Raw genomic sequence first — 19615 nt, 5'->3', positions numbered from 1 at the left:
TATCTTATTGCATCCATAATTTAATTATCATCTGAACTTTCAGTTCACCTATAATAATCAAGATAATGTCAAATTATTTTATTTTATTTGCTTCTAGTAAATTTTTCGTTCCACTCCTGATGGTAAGACTTTATAGTAAAAGAATCTTCTGATTTTTTTATGAACGTTCATATGAAAATTATTCAACTTATTGTAATTGATTTTGGATGATCAAGATAATCATGAAAAAATACAAATATTTTGAATCATATCACTTTTGATACATCATAATATTTTGATTCAATAGTTGTATAATATCATCTCAAAGAGAAAGCTGGTAGTTTTTCCAGTAAAAGTTTTTGGCCCGAAATCATAAAAGTATTATAAAGATATTCATTACCAAAAGATTCTTTGAATAAAATGCATCATTCTCTTCACTTCAGGGAATAAAATGATATAAATCCATTTTAGGGAATGATGTGAAACTATTAGGACGTGACTAATGATTTCTTAACAAAAACTCATTATTTTGCTCAACCATTAGAAGACCAGATATAAATTTAGAATATATTGTAAACTTTTATACTCAATATTGCTATTTTAAGATCACATTCGAGACATTCATTTTAAACATATATTCTTTAGTGGCTTTTCTCTACACAATTTCAATTATGCAACTTCAAGTACATTAATCATAATGAACTTTTGTTACACGTATCACTCATTTAAATTATGAGATACTTAATAAAATTATTGATTTAGAACGATCTTTCAGGGATGCACAATTTCTATTACAAGATGAATCTTATCATCAATCATTTATAACAGGTATAAAAAGTAAATAGAACTTGTATATAAATTAGGTGAATAAAAATTTATCACAGATATAACTAAAATGTAAATTATGAAAATTTTAATTCACCATAGATATAACTTAAATGTAAATTATGAAAATTTTAATTCACTATAGATATAACTGAAATGTAAATTATGAAAATTTTAATTCACCATAGATATAACTAAGATGTAAACTGTAACGCCCCCAAATTTCATTTGGGATTAGACGAACATTTGAAACGTCGAGACATGCAACATAATGTTACCTGCTCACGTTCATGACATATAAGATGCAATGTTCCTAACATGTATATAACATTATGCAATATTTACAGCAGATAAAGTTTTTTTTTTCTTTAGCAATATTATGCACCAAATTGAAAATATCCCAAATGCTTATAACATACTTCATATATAAAAACCAATTGAACAACTAAGATCACAACACTAGTCTAAAATGCTTATGATCCAAAAAGTACTGGAGATGCAACTCTATCATACAAGTAGTAATTTACGTTAACTACTATATTAATATTGACGTCGCATCGTCGCTCAGTCAATTGTGTCTAGTTGGTCAGTTCCTGATTCTCCTTCAGATCATGTAATAAGATCTACCATTCGGGAGGAATGGTAGTTGGGACTACCACAGTGAGATTTGATTACAAATCTCAGTAAGTTAACAAAAAACTTCCAAACTGGCTAATGATGCATGGAGGACAGTAAAAGCATGAATACATAATTAAATTCATAAGTAATTAAAGCATAACTTGACGTACAACATAGCATAACTGACATAACTTAAATTGAAACGTGAACTGAACTTGACTTGACATAAACTTGATCTGAAACTTGACTTAACATGAACTTGCTCTGAAACTTGACTTTAATTGCTTAAATACATACTCCACAGTTGTTGTGGCCCGATGTATTCTACGTGTCACAATGCAGTTAATACATACTCTACAGTTGTTATGGTCTCATGTATTCTACGTGTCACAATTACTGTGTCTCATGTAGTGTATGCGTCACAATTGTTGTGACCCAATATTTTGTGTGCCATAGTTGTTGTGGACTACATGAAACTGAATGTAACTCGAGATGAAACGTGACTGGAATACGAAAGGACAGTAGCCCTGACGTAACATAACGTGACTTGAACATAACTTGAAAAACATGACCAACTTGAAATAGGGTTTTATTGTAACATGACTTAAACATGTAACACAATATTTCATAACATGATATCACATGTAACGGAAACATAATTAATCTGACATATTTGCAACAGTGAACATGACATGACATACATGTAATAGATGACATATTTAACATTATGTACTTGCAATATATGACAAAATATCTTGTGTAACAGATGAAACTCATGACAGAATAAATTCTGTATAACAGACAAATACGTGATAACTTAGCATGACATGACATATATGATAACACACATACATACACTGTAGTTCTTTTACTTAGCACATATACACAATAGACTGCTAGTAAGTTAAAAGCTAACTTACCATGATCTCTGCGTTTCTTATAAAAGTTCAAGCGTGATCGCGAGAAACTGTAACTAGTGATTCTAAAAGTTAGAACTAAATCATTAATAATTTGAAATATGGAAAATACTAACTTAAGAGTAAAATTTCCATTCTACCCTCTACATGTGAGAAGATGACCATTATACCCATAACTTAAGGGTTTTGCATGCTAACTCTAAAAGTCACCAAAATTTACATGCCTCATGTAAATTTTATCCTAAACTCAAATATCAATTTAGAAAATTTTAAAACTAATCACAACTATTAAAACTCCATAGAGCCGAAATTCTCATATGCTATTTCCATTGATTTTTGTTTCTAACTTATTTTGATCAATCTTTTGATCTATGACTTATAAAGACGTGATCTTCAAATCAAACTATTACATGATTTAAAAAGATCTCCTAAAACATATATAAACTTCTAATTCAATATCACATGGTTAAAAATTAACCAAAATATAAATTTAGCCAAGAACATCCACACTTTGGCCTATCCAAATATCTCTTTGTATTAAATTTCATATTTTTGAAACTAATATCAAATATCTTCAAAATAATATTTTAACATGTATATAAGAGGATTAGGATCCTTCAATAAAATTATCAAAACCATTGGAATAAATTTAAACCACCAAAGATTTAGACTTTCTCAAAACAGAAACTGTTTTTCCTCTTCCAGTTTCTAAGTTTCTAGATCTAAGAAAATATTTCATCAAAACCTTTAATCATGTAACAAATTTTCAACCAATAATCATATACACATGTTAACAATACTCCATAAAAATTTCGGACCAAGATCTATCCATTACCTTGGTCAAAAACTTCAAAATATAACATATTCTCCAATTTATCTCCCAGAATGACCTTTTTATTATTTAAACAATATTTGAATGACCAAATAATTTTTAAATAGAACAAATAAGATATCCACGTAAACTAGACTAAAAAAGGAACAACTTGTATGAAAGAGACTTTATAATAAAACACTTATAAAAGCTTTGAAATAGGTGTGCAAAAGAATACCTAAAAGCTGTCCGAGTGAGTATTTTGTGTTCTTTCAATGAAATGTGTAAAGGAAGATGATTTCATGGGGAGTGACTGGAGGTATTTATGGATAAAATATGGAAGAGGATGAGGCTAGAGTGAGAGTTGAGTGTAAGTCTCTCTTACCTAATAATATCTACAAAAAATCAGCTCAGGATATTTTTACCCAATAATATCCACAAAAATCAGTTTAAGATATTTTTATCCAATAATATATAGAAAAATCAGCTCAAGATATTTTTATCCAATAATATCTACAAAAATCAGCTCAAAATATTTTTACCCAATAATATCCACGAAAATTAGCTTAAGCTATTTTCTAAAGGTGGAGAGTAGACTTAGAAGAGTGAGGTAGTTAAGATCTTTCCATGTGTCCAATTAAAACTTTTCTAACTATTTCCAATAATCAAAAATACACTTCTGATACCATAGTGAGTAATAATACTAACTATGTAATTAGACTAAAACCTATACGATTAATAGATTTGTGAAAACTTATAGGGTTTTCACAAGATTCTTAAAACCAATAAAAATTTCATCATTAAATTTCTATAGAGTTGTTATATAAATTATGTGAATAAACGTAGAATTTTATCAAGTAATAATAAAAAAATATAATTTTTAATACTCACCTTGGAGATTATAAATAATATATAAAAAAAATTCCTTGAAATAGAAGATCACTAATTTCAAGATCATCAAAACCTTTATGATAACTTAGCGCCGAATCCAAAAGATGGAGTAGGAGTGGAACTCCTTAGTTGGATCGAAGCAACCTATCATGCGCTGAAACTGGAGGATGTGTACACCGATATTTTATTTTATTTTTATTTTTAATTAATGTTTAGCTGTCGCTTGCCATTTCTAACTTTACAGTGAACAAGAATCGTGAAAAAATGGCATTCCATATTAGTCGGTTTCAAAGAGGCTTAGGAGGGTCAAGTCAGAGCCAACCAATTTAGAAAAAGAGGTTCGGTTGCCCGAGGTGGGTCCTATAAGTGAGAGAGAAGGTGCACCGGCGGTCAAAGCCTAGGAAATCATATCGTGAAATAGACTCTGATCTTCACCTTCTTCGCCTTCTCTGATTTTGTCTTCTGCTCGATCGGCCTCGAGCTGTCCGCCGCCTCGTAAGCCTCGTATAAGACCAATTCTCTCGGAGCTTTCAAACTCAAATCCTCAATCGAGGATACATGTAAAGGTTTCAAAGCTGATACAGTGAGGATCGCTGAAGCGGTTGTACCGAAGACCTCTCCCGGTGAAAAAAAAAAAAAATCGAAACCATTGATCTTCTTTATGATAGATTGTCTCACAGAGCGAATCATGGCGTAAAAGATGGCGTCTAAGAGCTTGGAGGAGTCATCAAGGCTTAGGATCTAAGTCCGGTTGGGTGTGAAAAGGCCATGTACAAAGGTTGGGATCCGGTATACCATGTACACATTGAAGCTCACAGTGGCTTGATCTCGCCGAGCCCTCACCCTCTGTCTTGGTTGAGCCGGCGCACTTCCCGCAGAACCACTCACCGGATCTTGGTTCATCACGGCACCAGGAGCCCCTTAGTTTTGGCCCTCCTGGATTGGCAGATCTGAAAGACGAAGATCCATCAACGACTTCGTCTGACCCCATAGACAGCGGCATCTGAATTAGCCCAGACTCGCCGACTCCGGCTCGACCAGTTGAGCCTCCGATTTTCCGACCGAGCCGGACCTCTTTGGAAACAAGCGAGTGTTTCTCAATTTGCAACATCGACGATTTTTAGCATCGACGTAACAAGACTTCTGAGGCTTTGGTAAACCAATAATGGAAGCTTTGGACTTCAATTTCTTAGAGAACCGTTGAGAACTGGAGTTGGAACCCGAGTTCAAATTGGGATTCAAGTTCGTCGAATTGGAGTTTCCTTTGGTAGAATCTTTTCTTTCGTTAAAGGCATGCTGGTCGAACCAGTCGAACTCTACGTCTTTGGATAACAAAAAGGAGTTGAGAGGCAAATCTGGAGTGACCTTGGGTTGATCTGGGTGGTGATCTCCGTCAGCGAGAGTTTCACAGGCTATTTTCCGATCAGAGCCTCCGGTGCAGGCTGAAACTAGGGTGTCTAGGTCAACTTGTGGCATCGTGTTGGTGGCCTTGTCTGATCATGGTCTTTCCCATAAGAGAGAAACTTGAGAACCATGCGGCGGAAGATTTTTCTCGCATCGTGCTGATAACATGTTGTGAACTAAATGAAAAAGAGATAGAACTTCAAAGACAAAGAGAGAGAATGAGAGAGAGGTTCCGTGTTATTGATACCAATGAACCTAGAAATATCTCCATATATATAGGGGTACAAAAATCTTAATTGACGGCTAAGATCTGGTCAATAATAACAATTAAATGTAATCATATAATACAAGTTAGTTTATAACGTATTTTTATTTTTAACCATTTTTAGGACTAATAATGTATATATCAGTCCGGCCAAGTCAGTACGACTTTGATGGAAAAGGTTTACTTCCTTTGCCGCACGTTGCTACGTACTAGAATGAATTTATACAGTAATGAATGGATTGTCAAGCGTGCATTATTTTTCAAAAAAAGTAAATTTATCATTAATGTAAATTATATATTTATTTATTTTTTAAAAATAATTTAAAAAACTTTACTTATTTATTTATGTAAATAATTTTATTTATTTATTTATGTAAATTATTTTAGCTATAAAAATTTAATCCTTGGAAAGGTAGTGGGCTATTATATTACATATATATATATATATATTTACGGCCTGTATATATTACTCTATGATGGTGGGCTATCATGGCGTTAATGTTGATATATATATACACATTGACAAGATCAACGTGTAAAGCATGTTTGTCTAGTTAAATGAAATAATTATTTAAAAAATAATAATATATATTTTTATGGTGATTGAAGAATAAGCTGAATTTTCGAGCAACACTTTCCATTGATCTCCAAAAATTTAGGAAGGCAACAAAACTCACCTAAATTGTGTTTTAGTAAAAATCATAACATGCAAGGGCAGAAGTTGAACTTTACAATCCGATTTTCTAAAGTTAAAACCGGGCGACCGAAATAAACTCACCAAGAGAAAAGAAAACTTATGACAAAGATTAAGAAATGGCACTGGGTAACTATCGACAACGAAGTCACTGTTGGGAGTGGTGGCAGAGTACGAGAAGAGAGAGGGAGAACAAACCGCCATACATGGCAGAGAGAGAGAGAGAGAGAGAGAGAGAGAGGCTAAGAACTTGGTGGATGGAGGTTGCTCTATTTCAGGGAGCCAAAAACAGGGGCTAAGAGGCTGAGAACCTGCGGTGCTCAATTTCATGAGTCATAAATAGAACAATAAATTATTATTTTCAAATTCATAAGATAATAAATTAATAGAGGGCAATCATATGCCCGTTACATTTACAGTATGCGAATTCACAATATACAGATGAGTTTCGATGAATGACATTAACTTTAACGAAAAAATAATAAAAACTGTTAAAATAAAATTTTCTGTTTGATAGCCACTTTATATATATATATATATATAAAGATATATATTTATATATTACAGTGAACAACGAGGACTTATGAGAAATTGCAATTTTTTTTTTTTTAAAAAGACAGTGAGGTTGAGTGGGCTATATTGGGCCCGATTACATGGCCCAGTTGGGTCCAGTATAGACGGGCTATAGAACGTGTTATTTTTATTTGTTTAAAAAGGACTGAATCTGTTCCAGTACATGCCCAGCCCACCACGCTTTCCATGGCCTCGGAGCTGAAACGCGGGAGTCACAGCACAGTGACAATTTTCCCCGTGGCAGCGCAATAATAAGCCGCCACATAATCAATCTGAACTCGAAAAGAATAACTGCGATCATAAACGACAGTATGGAATTAAAGATTGATGTTGGAAAAAGACGAAAAGCAGAGTGGGAATAGCGGAAACCAAAACAATTTAATTTTGGATTTTAATTTTTAAGAAAACCGGAAGACCGGGGCTAAAAAAGGAGCAAGAGATACGCTGATTCACTCATACCAAGAATAGGAATAGGGAATTTCCCTTAGAAAGACGTAGGAACCCCAAACTCACCAAAAAGTTCGTTGCAAGCCATTCTCTCTCTCTCTCTCTCTCTCTCTCTCTCTCTCACTGTGGCTTCAGAAAGGAGACGAAAGATACTTCTATTTTTCGCAAAAACTCAATAGGCTTCTATTCTTCACACGCAGCTCCCAGTGTCGTTGGACTGTGAGATAGCTTCTTCCTGTTGGTGTGACGGAAAAGCAAAAAGAAAATGGCTGAGAACAAGACCATTAGCTTGGATGAGATCAAGAAGGAGAACGTCGATCTTGTATGTTCTTTTTTCTTTTGTTCTTCTTTTTTCCCGAGTGTGTTTTTGTTTTACGTTCTCCCAGTTTTCTGCATTATCTATTACTGTTTTGGGAGGGCGTCTTGTCGTTTCTGGCGACTCTATTTTTGTTTCTGCGTCCAATGCGTTCTTATAGTTGTTACGGAAGCGGTGGGCCATCATTTTTATATTCTCATAATAGTGACGTTCATCTCCTGGTTTCTGAACGTCATTTCTGTGCATTCATTTAGTATTTCATTTCTGTAATATCTGTTTCTTGTTTTTCTTATGTCTTTCGATCGCGTTTCTGCTTTCTTGATTTCTGCGTATGTTGTTAGTTCTCCCTGGTTTTCATTTTCTTCTTCTTCTTCTTCCTTTTTTTTTTTTTCTTTCTTGTTAATTCTCTTGTTTTATGCTATTCCTCGTCACAAAATCTCAGCTACTAGTTTCAATGCTTTAAACTTATTGTCTGAGTTGTTAGGCTATTTGTTTTTCTTTTCTTTTCGATGTGTTAGTTCTAGATCACTTCTTTTAAAAATCTCTGTTTGGTGGCCGAGTAAAATATCACAAATTCGAACAGATAAATATGTTTGAATCCTTCAATTTTTCTTTAGGACGAAAGTATGGAACCTCTTGCCGTTGAGCTTAGTTGAAGTATTTATCTCCCTTCTTTTGGCTTAGTGGCAAACTGGTGTGATGAGTAAGGTCTGTTAGTGGAGAAGAGGCGGCACGTGGTGTCCGCATATATGAGTTAAAAGTATTGTTCCACAGTTTTTGAAATCTTGGAATTTGAGTTAGATTGCCAGAAGGGATAGTTTTGAAGTCTTGTTTTAGCGAACGCCAAAAAAGAAAAGGAATTTAATTGTTTACTGTGCTAAGTTGTTGATTTTTTTGTTGATTCATTACTCCAAAGATATGCAACGTGTATGTGTATGCAGGAGCGCATACCAGTTCAGGAAGTATTTGAACAATTACAATGCTCAAGAGATGGTTTGTCAACCGAGGAGGGGCAGAAGAGACTTAAAATCTTTGGGCCTAACAAGCTAGAAGAAAAGAAGGCATATCCATAATACTTTTGTGTGTATTTCCCTCTAGTTTCAATAAATATTAACAGATATGTTATGAACGATCCTGAAACAGGAAAGTAAATTTCTGAAATTCTTGGGTTTTATGTGGAATCCTCTATCCTGGGTGATGGAGGCTGCCGCTATAATGGCAATAGCTTTGGCAAATGGAGGGGTAACATCTGTCTCTCACCCGCGCATACAGGACACACATGAACACACCATTAAAACAATGAAAAATTCTTAATCTCACTTTGACTTGATTTTCTTTTTTAAACTAAACAAATGTAGGGCAAGCCCCCAGACTGGCAGGATTTTGTAGGGATAGTGGCTTTGCTTCTACTTAACTCCACTATAAGCTTCATTGAGGAAAACAATGCAGGCAACGCTGCAGCATCACTTATGGCAGGTCTTGCGCCAAAAACCAAGGTAATTATACATGATGTCACCGCTACAACAATACTTAACCCATGTGTGAGGTAGTCAAGTCTGTGTTCTTGCTCTGCTGATTGTAGGTTCTGAGAGATGGAAGATGGACAGAGCAAGAGGCTGCAATCTTAGTACCGGGAGATGTGATTAGTATTAAGTTAGGAGATATTATCCCAGCTGATGCTCGTCTCTTGGAGGGAGACCCGCTCAAGATCGATCAGTCTGCCCTAACTGGTGAGTCTCTGCCGGTTACAAAGAATCCGGGTCATGAAGTCTTCTCTGGGTCCACTGTCAAACAAGGTGAGCTAGAGGCCGTTGTGATTGCCACTGGGGTGCACACCTTCTTTGGCAAGGCTGCTCACCTGGTCGACAGCACCAACCAAGAAGGACACTTCCAAAAGGTACCATCCCTAGAGTCCAGTGTGAAAATTTTTGAACGAAGCTCGAAAGAACTATGAATGAACAGAGGAAAAGTGGGGGTATTTTGTGAAATTGTGATATAATTTTATGATAATGCGGTAAACCTGATCACTTCAGTACTATGATACAGAATTGGGTTTCATGAGCTTTGGTGAAGGGTGGGCTTCAATAAATTCTGAATAAATAGTTGTGCCAAGTTTGAACAACTAGGCCATCTCATTTTTCAGTCTTTTGCTCTGTCTAATGTGCAGTGGATGGTGATTGTTTGAACAGGTGTTGACTGCCATTGGAAACTTCTGCATATGCTCGATCGCTCTGGGGATGATAATAGAGATAGTTGTTATGTACCCAGTTCAGAAACGTGATTACAGGAATGGGATCGACAATCTGTTGGTGCTTCTCATTGGGGGTATCCCAATAGCCATGCCTACTGTTTTGTCTGTGACAATGGCTATTGGTTCCCACCGTCTGTCAAAACAGGGTGCTATCACCAAGAGGATGACAGCCATTGAAGAGATGGCTGGAATGGATGTTCTCTGTAGTGACAAGACCGGGACTCTTACTCTCAACAAGCTTACTGTAGACAAGACCATGATAGAGGTGAGTGGTTAAATTGTAGATGACTACGTATAAAGGTATGCCCAACTATGCATGAGGTAGGAGAACAGGTAAATACAGAAGAACATATACTGTGATCTAATTGTTGAGTGAACCAACAATTATAATATACGGGGATTCATTAATCGTGGAATGTTGATTAACAGGTATTTGTGAAGGATGTGAACCAGGACGCTCTGATTTTACTTGGGGCCAGGGCTTCCAGGGTTGAGAATCAGGATGCAATTGACGCTTGTATTGTTGGTATGTTGGGTGACCCCAAGGAGGTACGTTATACACCAAATACGTAATTGAAAAAGCAGTGATTCTACCCAATACTACACCTAGAGGGGGGGTGAATAGGTGTAATCTAATTTTTATGACTTTTTGAATATTAGACAAACAAGCAGTTAATAAATGAATCAAATAACACAAATAATCAACACATGATTTTGATCACGGAGTGGAAACTCATTTGAAGAACATCTTCAAAATCTAAAACCACTTCGGGTGTAAGACACCACCTCAAATCCACTATAGAAATTTTAGTTTGTTACAACCAATTTAGAGACACTCACAAAACCTTTGTAGTAGCTAAACTTGGCTTGCAACACCACGAGTGACCCACTCGATCTCTACACGCATGTAGTGTCGGAACTCCGACCTTCCTATAGCTTCCCACGAGAACCTCTCGATCTCTGCATCAACGGCAGTCCCGGACTCTTCCGGCCAACAAAAATGTCCACTTCAATGGACTCAAGTAAGAGTTGATTTTGAATGTGTTGTGGTGGAGAAATGTTTTTCCAAAAGAGAATCAACCAAATGGGGGTAAGAAGTTCTTGGAAGCCCTTAGGGTTTTTGCTCTGATTCTCCACACATAGAACAGAAGTTAACCTGTTCTATTTATAGTTCCCATCAAATGAGGTGTTCAAAACCCTACATTGTAAGTGATCTGGAACATTAGCTCGAGCGAAGGTCGAGCGCCACAATCTGCCAAAGTTCGCTCGAGCGACCTGTCGAGCGAGTATCGAGCGGTCGACTCTGCCTGAGTTCGCTCGAGCTCAGTGTCAAGCGAGGGTCGAGCGACACACTCTGTCTGGGTTCGCTCGAGCTTAGTGTCGAGCGAGGGTCGAGCGACACACTCTGCCTGGGTTCGCTCGAGCCCAGTATCGAGCGAGAGTCGAGCGGTTGAATTTGCCTGAGTTCGCTTGAGCTGTATGTCGAGCGAAGGTCGAGCGGTGCAATCTGCCCAAATTCGCTCGAGCGCTCCGTCGAGCGAGGGTCGAGCAAAGTCGCCTTCTTTGACCAATCTTCAAGCCTTTCCACAACAACACTTGTTACAACACTATTTTACACAGATTTTCACAAGAATATGCTAATACGCTCATTTTTCCCTCAACAGTAATCTTTTCAACTTAATCCTAAATTCGGTTTTTCTTTTCAAAGTTATGTATGCATGTGTGGCTGTGATCACCCCACTGATCTTGCTGCTACCATACTCCTTCCACGAAATGCTTTACTTTCTTGGCCGGCTGATGGGTTTATTAAATCTTTTGATAATATTTAAGAGGTTTGTGTAGCCGTTTCTTATTTACCCCAACCTTCAAAAGGGTTAATTTTCAAACGAAAGAAACAAAAAATTATTTGGATCTTGATATTAGAAAGGAAAGGAGAAGGATATGTTTGCAATTGCTCAGTATGAGGTGCCATCAAAGTATATTGTTTTCCTGCCCATCAGCAACTTCCTAAGATCCAGATGAAACCTAGAAGTTGATAGGTAATGCAAAACCGGTGGGTATGGAGAATTGGGAAGGTTTTGGATGTAGTCGCTTTTGTTTAAAAGATTTGGAAGTTTTTGGTTCTTAATTTTTTTTTCCTTGTTGACGATGAGACGAGTGGTCACATCGAACTTCAACTGATAGTTTTGACCTACTTAATACTACAGAGTAGTTATCTTGCTAGATTGTTGTATGGTTGACTATTAAAATTCCACACCTTGTTTTGGATTTTTTTGCATGGCAGGCGCGAGAAGGTATCAATGAGGTGCATTTCTTTCCCTTTAACCCAGTTGACAAGCGTACGGCCATAACATACATCGACTCTGAAGGCAATTGGCACCGAGTTAGCAAAGGCGCCCCAGAGCAGGTACTAGATTATTATCCGACTCAGCATTACTGATATTTTTTCGCTACAACTATCTTTGTACCATGTATATGTCTTATCTATAAAGCTAAGACCTCAAATCTCTGCCAGATCATTGAGCTCTGCAACCTCCGGGAAGATGTAAAAGAGAAAGCCCATGCAATTATTGCCAAGTTTGCTGAGCGTGGTCTTCGCTCTCTTGCTGTTGCTAGACAAGTGAGTTTGTGTTCTAATATTCTCAGAGCTCTCCTTGGAAGGTGAGGCTATGGTTAGCCAAACTTGAGTTGTCATTGATGTCTACTTTCAGGCGGTGCCAGAAAAAACCAAGGAGAGCGCAGGAGGACCTTGGCAATTTGTGGGTCTATTGCCTCTCTTTGATCCCCCGAGACATGACAGTGCAGAGACCATTCGCCGAGCCCTGAATCTGGGTGTCAATGTTAAAATGATCACAGGTGATCAGCTCGCCATTGGGAAGGAGACTGGTCGCAGGCTTGGCATGGGAACAAACATGTATCCTTCCTCCTCCCTCCTAGGTGATCATAAAGACGAGTCCATTGCTGCCCTTCCTGTTGATGAGCTTATTGAGAAGGCTGATGGCTTTGCCGGCGTCTTCCCTGGTAATTGGACTACATTCTTCATTTTGATTGAGATCTATGCGGCATTCACCTGTAGCCATCTCAAAACTGTGACTTTGGGAGAATCATTATATGAAATGAATAACTACATGGGGGAATGAATCGGTGAAATACGAAAAAATTATAATGATTAAATTAAGAGGGAAAAAGGAGTGCAAGAGTTTTGTTACCTAAATGCAAGAATTTATTGTTAATGTGGGATGATTTAAAGTGAAGTTTGAATAATTGTAAGATATATATATATGTATATATGTATATATATAAATATATAAATATACATATGTCAAGTGGGAACTAACTAGTGGAAGCCTGCAGAACACAAATATGAAATCGTGAAGAGGCTGCAAGAGAGGAAGCATATATGCGGGATGACAGGAGATGGTGTAAATGATGCCCCAGCCCTAAAAAAGGCAGATATTGGGATTGCAGTTGCTGATGCTACTGACGCAGCCCGAGGTGCATCTGACATAGTCCTGACAGAGCCCGGATTAAGTGTAATTATTAGTGCGGTCTTGACTAGCAGGGCCATTTTCCAGAGAATGAAGAACTACACCATCTATGCAGTTTCTATAACTGTCCGTATCGTGCTGGGTTTTATGCTTCTGGCACTGATATGGAAATTCGATTTCTCACCTTTCATGGTTCTGGTAATTGCCATACTCAATGATGGAACTATCATGACCATCTCGAAAGACAGGGTGAAGCCTTCTCCTCTTCCTGATTCATGGAAGCTCAAGGAGATCTTTGCCACTGGCATCGTTCTTGGCGCCTATCTAGCTGTCATGACCGTTGTTTTCTTTTGGGCTGCTCAAGAAACCGACTTCTTCTCGGTAAGAAAATATCAATATCCCATCTAATTGCAAATTTCATGGCATTTGTATAGACTTTCAGAAATATTTTCTTGATGTTAGTTAGTCCTTAATACAAAATCAATCTAATAGCAAATTCATGATTATTCTTACATAACACCGACAGGATAAGTTTGGTGTAAGATCTATAAGAAGCAACAATGAAGAGCTTACTGCAGCTGTCTACCTTCAAGTGAGCATTGTAAGTCAGGCACTCATCTTTGTTACTCGGTCCCGGAGCTTGTCTTATGTTGAACGCCCTGGTCTCTTGCTTGTGGTTGCCTTTCTTATAGCACAGCTGGTGAGTGTAATTAGGAAACTCTGAGTTTCTGGTTTCTCCCATATGGTTCCCTTACAAAGGCGCATATAAATGACCCAAGTAGTGATTTGTTTTTCTGATGGATCAATGAAGGTGGCTACTATTATTGCTGTGTATGGAAATTGGGGTTTTGCGAGGATACGCGGAATTGGGTGGGGATGGGCTGGCGTTATTTGGATCTACAGCATCGTCTTTTACATCCCTTTGGATATTCTTAAATTCATTATCCGATATGTGTTGAGTGGCAAGGCCTGGAATAATCTGCTCGAGAATAAGGTAACAAATGTTTTTCTTGATTCCAGGAATGCGTTGAGTAAACACTTTGTCACCAATCTTTGACCATTCTTTTTTTAATTTTATTGTAACCCATCATCCAGACTGCTTTCACGACGAAGAAGGATTATGGAAGGGGAGAGAGGGAAGCGCAATGGGCTGCAGCTCAACGGTCGCTGCACGGGCTTCATCCTCCCGAGACATCACAACCTTTCACTGATAAGAACAACCATGGGGAGTTGTCTGAAATCGCCGAACAGGCCAAGAGGCGTGCTGAAGTTGCCAGGTAATTTTCAGGATTTGCTGACATATAAAGGAATATATGCGCGGGCGCGCGTGTAATTAGAAGTTAAATCAACCATTTTGTTTTGTTTCCAGGTTGAGGGAGCTCCACACGCTCAAGGGTCATGTTGAGTCTGTAGTGAAACTGAAGGGGCTTGATATTGAAACCATTCAGCAACACTACACCGTTTGAGGAAGCAAATAGTTTGTCAAGTGACAGAAGTTCTTTGTTTAACGTTTGTCCTTTCCTCTTAGGATGGCTAACTCTGATATTAATTAGCTTAGTATGCATTAAGGGGGCATTCATTTTCAATGATAATTCCTTTCTTTGTGCTTCAAGCATGTCAACTATTCCTGTTTATCGAGTAGAAATTTTTTCTATAAATCCTGACTTTTCACACACACGATAATTGTTTAGAGTCGAATTTTATACAACATATATATAAGGTGAATCTGAAAGAGCTTACTTTCTATGTCATTGCAAGATATACGAAATAACCTTGAAGAAGATGATCAACCTGTTTAGAACTACGAAATAGTCACTCACAATGTAGCATCCATGGAGGCAATATAAAATTTATAGATTCTTACATCTTCGGAGACACAAATAATTGTCCCCAGATCAATTGGAGAGTTGGGTGTTCAATTTCATTAATTATTTTGTAACTAGATCAGGATTTCTCTTATGAGAAAGACAGAGGGAATCAACTACATTTACCCGGAGTTGAAAGCCCTTCTTCCGTTTTAGATTTTCCGTAAGCCATTTGCTGTTTGGATCATGCTATTCTCCCCTTCCTTGGGTCACAAATGCAATTGCTCTTTTTTATTGTCAAATATTTTTTAAACATTTTCAAATATTTAAAATATATTTACAAATTTGTAGTAATCGCTTTCTTAACTTATTAAAAAAAATTAAAATACACGAGACAATCAGGCAACCTAACATCTTCCTTTGCTGTTATTAATTTGTTTTAAGTTAGCGTTAAATTTATTTATTGTATCTTCCATAAATGTTTCGTGAAAAAAAAGTGCTTAACAAAAAAATATTTCGAAAATAAAACATTTCACCGAAATATTTATTATTTATAAAATTGGCAGGGCGTAAATATCCTCTTCTTTTATCACATTTTTATTGCTGACCGACGTCTTAAATGAACTGAGTCAAGATTTAAGACAAATGTAAAGCATCAGTTTCCCAAACATCACATTTTCCTCTTAAAAGGGGACAGGCTCGCTACTATGCTGACCTTATTTTTTGTGAATATGTAAACTCTAATATTGGGTAAAGAAGCCCAGGAAACAATGCCAAAAGACATAGCAGTAATGTATAGCACAAACAATCTTGGGTTTAGATCTGTACCATCTGTAGATTCATTCTGAAAGGTTATGTTTCCCCCGTCCCTAGTCTCCATCACTCCATTGGAGGTGAATTCTCTGCACTCACTGGAACCAAGAGAAGCATCTTCTTCAATCATCAAGTTCTGTGCTTGAATGGGGCAAGCTTGATTGGCTTTTGTGGGTCGCCCATCCTATTCAACCAGCTTTAGAACCTGTTTGGCGCTTGGCTTTACTACTTTTCCTAATGCCCTGGTTTTGGGTTTCTTTGAATTAACCTGGAAAACCCCACACACACCAGACAAGGAAAACAAAAACCTGAAATACCCAATTGCAAACAGCTAGAGAGAGAGAGAGAGAGAGAGATTGGCGTTTCTGTCTACCTGGGAGTGGGAAGTGGGAGGGGGGCGTGTGGATCTATGGGGGGAAGAAGCTTGAGATTAACAAAGAATTTTTCTGGGTTCGAGGAATTCATTTCCATATTGCTGCTTTCTATATGCTCTACCCACTGCAGGAACTAAGCCGTTACGCAACTAACAAGAGAGACAGGTTTGCGGCGTTTGCCCAAACTCGTACGTTGCCCAAAATGACATTATCATCCAGGTATAGCTGCTAGATGTCGAGCAGCATCACGCAGCAGATCTGCCCAGATTATTAGGTAATGAACCATCAACTACCTTTAGTTGCTCATATCTTGTGCTTGCAGTTAATAATTGAATTCCAAAAGTATCTCTTCCGTTAAAATCATCATTATTATTTCGCTCTACTGACGTAAAAGTATTTATTTTCTTTGGAATACGATTAGTTCTTGTAAAATAATTTTTTCACAAGTTGTTTGAATTTTATGACAAAGAATGGCTCCTCTCTGTAAAATAGTCGGCCCTCAAAATGATGAATATTTATTCCTCATGGGTTGTTGGGATGGAAAATTTTTAAAGTTTTTCATTTTTTAAAAAGAGTTTTTAAATAAAAAATATGCAAACATATTATTAAAATTTCACTTGAAATGAAAAAGTATCTCATTAGTACAAATTAATAGCAATAGATTGGGACGATCCAATGAAATTAAAAAATATATATATCATATTTTATATTGAAAAGATATTTTTCATTTCAAGTAAAATGGAGAAATGTCCTTATTTTTAAGCACATCAGACGATATTCAATGCTAGTACTTCCATAGAAAGTGTATAGTTTTTTCCTCATTAATTTCTGTACTGTTCCCAAAAAAATATAATTCTGATATTACTAACCATTTCTAATACTGATACAGAGAAATAGCGGAATTAAGAATTTTCTGAAGCCTTCTGAATTCTGATCTCATGCATGGAGTATTACAGAGAAATGAAGTATGCTACTTTGACCCTCTTTATGTGTATATATACTTGTTATAGCCTTAAAGAGGGGTTAAAATAACGTGCATGGATAATTACAATTATTATTCTTCCTTGATGCTTTCTAGACTCGGTTGCCAATGATCAAGAGATGCAAGTTTCTTGGGAGACCCTTTAATCCCAGGCCTCGTAAAATCACTAGGCCTCTTTCTGGTAAGCGGTTTGACCTCAGAAGAACTGTTACTGCTGCTTGGTGATCCTGTTTCCTGACTTGAGTACTCCTCGCCAGTCTCTTGACTCCTGATGCCCTTTAGCAAGCCCATGAAGCAACTGTCGTCAGAAAAGCAACACTGCTTGTCTGCATTAGGTTTCATGCTGCTGGCAATTGTTATGTTTGGAAAAGAAACAGCGCCATTATCATCTCTCTCTTTTCCTCCTCCTCCGTTGTTGTTGTTGAGAGAGATATCTCTCCTCTTTTCCTCCTCCTCCGTTGTTGTTGTTGCAATATCGTCCGCACTTCAGTCTTTACACAGTTGGGATTGTATAATTCAGTTAGCCAAATAACTAAAAAAAATGTATTTGAATTGTTTATATACATTCTATCTTGTCCACGCAAGATTACACGTGGAATATACTTGAATTCATACCAATGATATTTTTTATCTTATAAGATTTAGCTTTAACTGATTTGGCTTAGCCTTCAAGTTGTTGGTATTGACAAAGACAATGGGTTTTGTTATGCAGATGATCTTCATTGAAATTTTCTGTGTGTTTGTCTTTGAACTAACTACACTCGTAAGATATGGAAGTCAGCATCCATTTATCATGTGCATGTGTGATAACTCATTAACTCCAATCTATGCAAAGGCTTGAATAATAGAGTTGGAAGATGAAAATTGTCGAAATTTGACCAATCAAGCTTCAAGTAAAAAAAAAACTTTAAAATAAAATAAATTATCTATACTAAACAAATAAATTAAAAACTCATGTATAAAACAAACAAGCCGACAGTTGGGAAAAAAAAAAAAAAGCTAACAATTATAAAAAATATATATATAAATTTTTATTTAATTACATAGACTCTGCAACCTTCTTTAAGAAAGCCAAAACTCACAATAATGGCTGTAAATTTAATGGTTCCAATCTACCTTTGCAAAGTCTAAAAAAATCCAATAGAACATCTCAAAAACTCTTCTTTTATACTTGAAATCAATAAATCTTTTTTCATCGGTTTTGTACTCCACTCTCCATTCTCTAATTTCTCTCTTACATCCATCTTGCTCGTATGCACTGGCAGCGTCTCCAATCACAACTTCAAATATTGAGCAATTTTACTGTGCAACCTGTGTTTTGGTGATGAAGGTAAGTAAAGTTAATTAATCTAAGGCTTAAGCTACAATTTATATATAGTGAAGTTTTTGCTTTATATATATATATATATATATGGTGAAGGTTTGTGGCAATAAAAGAGCCACGTGAACGTGATTCCATGATAGACCCAAGTCTTTTCCAAAGTATACTTGTCCCTTGGTTATTTTTTTTTTTTTTCTTTCTTTTTCAAGAATCGAAGCTTTCACAATTCACATTGCGCATGGGCCATGGTACCTGTTGAACTATTTTTCAAACTTTTATTCTCTCTTTTAATTCTTATAATCTATAATTTATTTCTTGATTTTAAATATTAACATTAAGATATTTTATTTTATTATGCAGATTAACAATTTTATATAAAAGTGAAGGTCATTTGTTATATAAAAGTGGATCTCGTTTGCTAAATTATGTTCTATTATTTTATATAATGGATATTGTTATTTTCTACTAAAAAAATTATGTCTAATAGAAAATATGATACAAGAAAAATGCCTAACTTATCGCGTTAAGGCTCAAAATCTATTGAGCCGGCCCTGGCTTACAGCTGGAGACGAACCTCTCATTTTCCATGCCTTTCTTGTGCGTCTTTTTCCTTCTCTGCAGCAGTGGTTAACATATGTCACTGAATGAAGATGGCAATAAATAAAGAGGGGAATAAAATATAGGCTACGAAAAAAACTAGGTGGAAAAGGAAAAACAAAAGCCAGGATCAAGTTGTTTTGGCGTTCTGCTCAAAATCCGTACGTGTTCTTTTTAATCATGAAGAACATAACGAAAAGGGCACTAGTGCAACTAACTTCGACGGTGACAAGTAACACTGGTG

At 36.6% G+C, this 19615-nt stretch overlaps 2 protein-coding genes and 1 long non-coding RNA gene across 3 annotated transcripts; 2 read left to right on the top strand and 1 right to left on the bottom strand.

Moving 5' to 3' along the window:
• Window positions 1-4200: 4200 nt before the first annotated feature.
• Window positions 4201-5775, bottom strand: LOC122303478. Its single transcript, XM_043115281.1, has one exon. It carries the CDS (start codon window positions 5515-5517, stop codon window positions 5050-5052), a length of 468 nt encoding a protein of 155 aa, XP_042971215.1. The 5' UTR covers window positions 5518-5775; the 3' UTR covers window positions 4201-5049.
• Window positions 5776-7435: 1660 nt separating this feature from the next.
• On the top strand, window positions 7436-15100 carry LOC122284931 (ATPase 9, plasma membrane-type). Its single transcript, XM_043095327.1, has 15 exons — window positions 7436-7746; window positions 8682-8801; window positions 8884-8982; window positions 9099-9236; window positions 9323-9637; window positions 9930-10256; window positions 10421-10540; window positions 12276-12398; window positions 12507-12611; window positions 12703-13012; window positions 13346-13860; window positions 14006-14179; window positions 14291-14473; window positions 14575-14756; window positions 14849-15100. The coding sequence occupies exons 1-15, from the start codon at window positions 7690-7692 to the stop codon at window positions 14943-14945; spliced, it is 2865 nt and encodes a 954-aa protein (XP_042951261.1). The 5' UTR covers window positions 7436-7689; the 3' UTR covers window positions 14946-15100.
• A 1505-nt stretch (window positions 15101-16605) lies between these two features.
• Window positions 16606-17850, top strand: LOC122284947. The gene is made up of 3 exons (XR_006232296.1): window positions 16606-16745; window positions 17361-17436; window positions 17550-17850. It is a non-coding gene; the product is annotated as an uncharacterized LOC122284947 (long non-coding RNA).
• The last annotated feature ends 1765 nt before the right edge of the window (window positions 17851-19615 follow it).

This window comes from Carya illinoinensis, chromosome 1 (assembly GCF_018687715.1).
Source record: "Carya illinoinensis cultivar Pawnee chromosome 1, C.illinoinensisPawnee_v1, whole genome shotgun sequence".
NCBI classification, from domain to species: Eukaryota; Viridiplantae; Streptophyta; class Magnoliopsida; order Fagales; family Juglandaceae; genus Carya; species Carya illinoinensis.
Note: the sequence above shows the minus strand (reverse complement) of the source record. Positions and strands in the feature narration are given on the sequence as shown.

Excerpts from the sequence above, each read along its gene's own strand:
- LOC122303478 (XM_043115281.1), bottom strand. The coding sequence starts at position 5,517 with ATGCCACAAGTTGACCTAGACACCCTAGTTTCAGCCTGCACCGGAGGC.
- LOC122284931 (XM_043095327.1), top strand. The coding sequence starts at position 7,690 with ATGGCTGAGAACAAGACCATTAGCTTGGATGAGATCAAGAAGGAGAAC. Across the intron at positions 7,747-8,681 it reads AGAAGGAGAACGTCGATCTT|GAGCGCATACCAGTTCAGGA; the intron begins GTATGTTCTTTT and ends ATGTGTATGCAG. Across the intron at positions 10,257-10,420 it reads TAGACAAGACCATGATAGAG|GTATTTGTGAAGGATGTGAA; the intron begins GTGAGTGGTTAA and ends GTTGATTAACAG.